The 1,559-nt window shown below is 37.7% G+C and overlaps 1 protein-coding gene across 1 annotated transcript; it reads left to right on the top strand.

Annotated features, from left to right (window-relative positions):
* The first annotated feature begins 412 nt into the window (after positions 1-412).
* LOC310640657 (rab-like protein 3) lies at positions 413-1,302 on the top strand. The gene is given in 2 exon segments (XM_083363078.1): positions 413-828; positions 832-1,302. Coding segments are annotated over 2 exon segments (630 nt in total). The 5' UTR covers positions 413-414; the 3' UTR covers positions 1,048-1,302.
* Positions 1,303-1,559: the final 257 nt, after the last annotated feature.

Here is a 1,559-nt window from a genome sequence, read left to right as displayed (position 1 = left end):
AATATTTTAAAGAAAAGAAATTGCATCAAAAACAAATTGCATACTTTTGGACAGACAAGTTTGTTTTTCTATCCTTACCCCCCCATTTTTCATTCCATTTGTCCTTAACCTCACTTGTTTCAACAATGTTTTTAGATATCTTTAAACCTCTGAAACTAATTCCATAGTTTATCTGGAACTTCTAAATGGAAAAGAGATATTGCTGCATGCCATCCACATTATTTATAAATGAGCCCAGCATGTTTATTCAAGTTCCTCTGTATTTAATATAGTTATTAAAACTCTCTCTGTGAAGCAGAGGTGCTCCTCTATGTGTGAAGGAGTTGGGCAGCATTACTAATCTCAACACTGGAAAGAATAATGTTGTTGTTTGTTGCCATCAGGTCCCAAGAATGTTTCCTTGAAGAAGAAAAAATGGCTGCCTTAGAAAGGGTGAAGGTTCTTGTGTTGGGTGATTCAGGTGTGGGAAAATCATCACTTGTTCACCTATTATGTCACAATCAGATGCTGGGAAATCCATCCTGGACTGTGGGCTGCTCTGTTGATGTCCGTATTCATGACTACAAAGAAGGAACTCCAGAAGAAAAGATCTATTTCATCGAATTATGGGATGTTGGTGGTTCTGTAGGCAGTGCTAGTAGTGTGAAAAGCACACGTCTTACGTTCTACAATTCAGTAAATGGAATAATTTTAGTGCATGATTTAACCAACAAAAAGTCCTCCCGAAACTTGTATCGATGGTCTTTGGAAGCTGTTAACAAAGATGTGACTCCATCTAGTGTCCTGGTGACAAATGGAGACTATGATCGGGAGCAGTTTGTTGATAACTAGATTCAACTGCTTGTCATAGGAACAAAATTAGATCAAATCCCAGAGACAAAACGCAATGAGGTCTTGAGCCGAACTGCTTTTCTAGTTGAGGATTTCAGTGCAGAGGAAATCAATCTGGATTGTACAAGTCCTCGTTACTTAGCTGCAGGTTCCTCCAATGCTGTCAAACTCAGCAGATTTTTTGATAAGGTTATAGAAAAGAGATACTATATATGAGATGGTAATCAGATTCCTAGCTTCTCAGAAAAAAAGAGAATGGGAAGTGGCTTTGTAAAGAATTTTCACTATGACTGATCCTCTGCTGTGCCATCTATAGAGTGTGCAAAATGAAATGAATGCAGCATTCTGGTGCTAAGCAAAGTTGGATCTTCTCCCAATCACAGTGTATGGAACTGTGTCTTCCCAGATTTATTTAGAAAGAAGCTGCAATTCACTATCCAAGAAGCATAATGAATACCTAGCTTTGTTGTAGAGTATGCTGTCTCCCTTTAATTCTTTGTTAGCAATCCAAAAATTATTTCTAAATTTTATAGGTTATTAACTTTAGCATGTTGCAACACTGCCCACTTCAGTTCTGGAGACCCAATATAAAAAAGTTCCATATGAGCTAAGACTGTGCTCCTGTGGACAAGGGACCATTGAAACCACAGCTCATGTTTTATTCTATTGCCTCCTCTATAGGGATTCATGGACTCATCTTATAATAACTTACCTGACTAAATATCTCA

Source organism: Vipera ursinii (assembly GCF_947247035.1).
Source record: "Vipera ursinii genome assembly, chromosome: 4".
Classification (NCBI taxonomy): Eukaryota; Metazoa; Chordata; class Lepidosauria; order Squamata; family Viperidae; genus Vipera; species Vipera ursinii.
The sequence above is the reverse complement of the archived record's forward strand: the minus strand, read 5'-3'. Positions and strand labels throughout refer to the sequence as shown.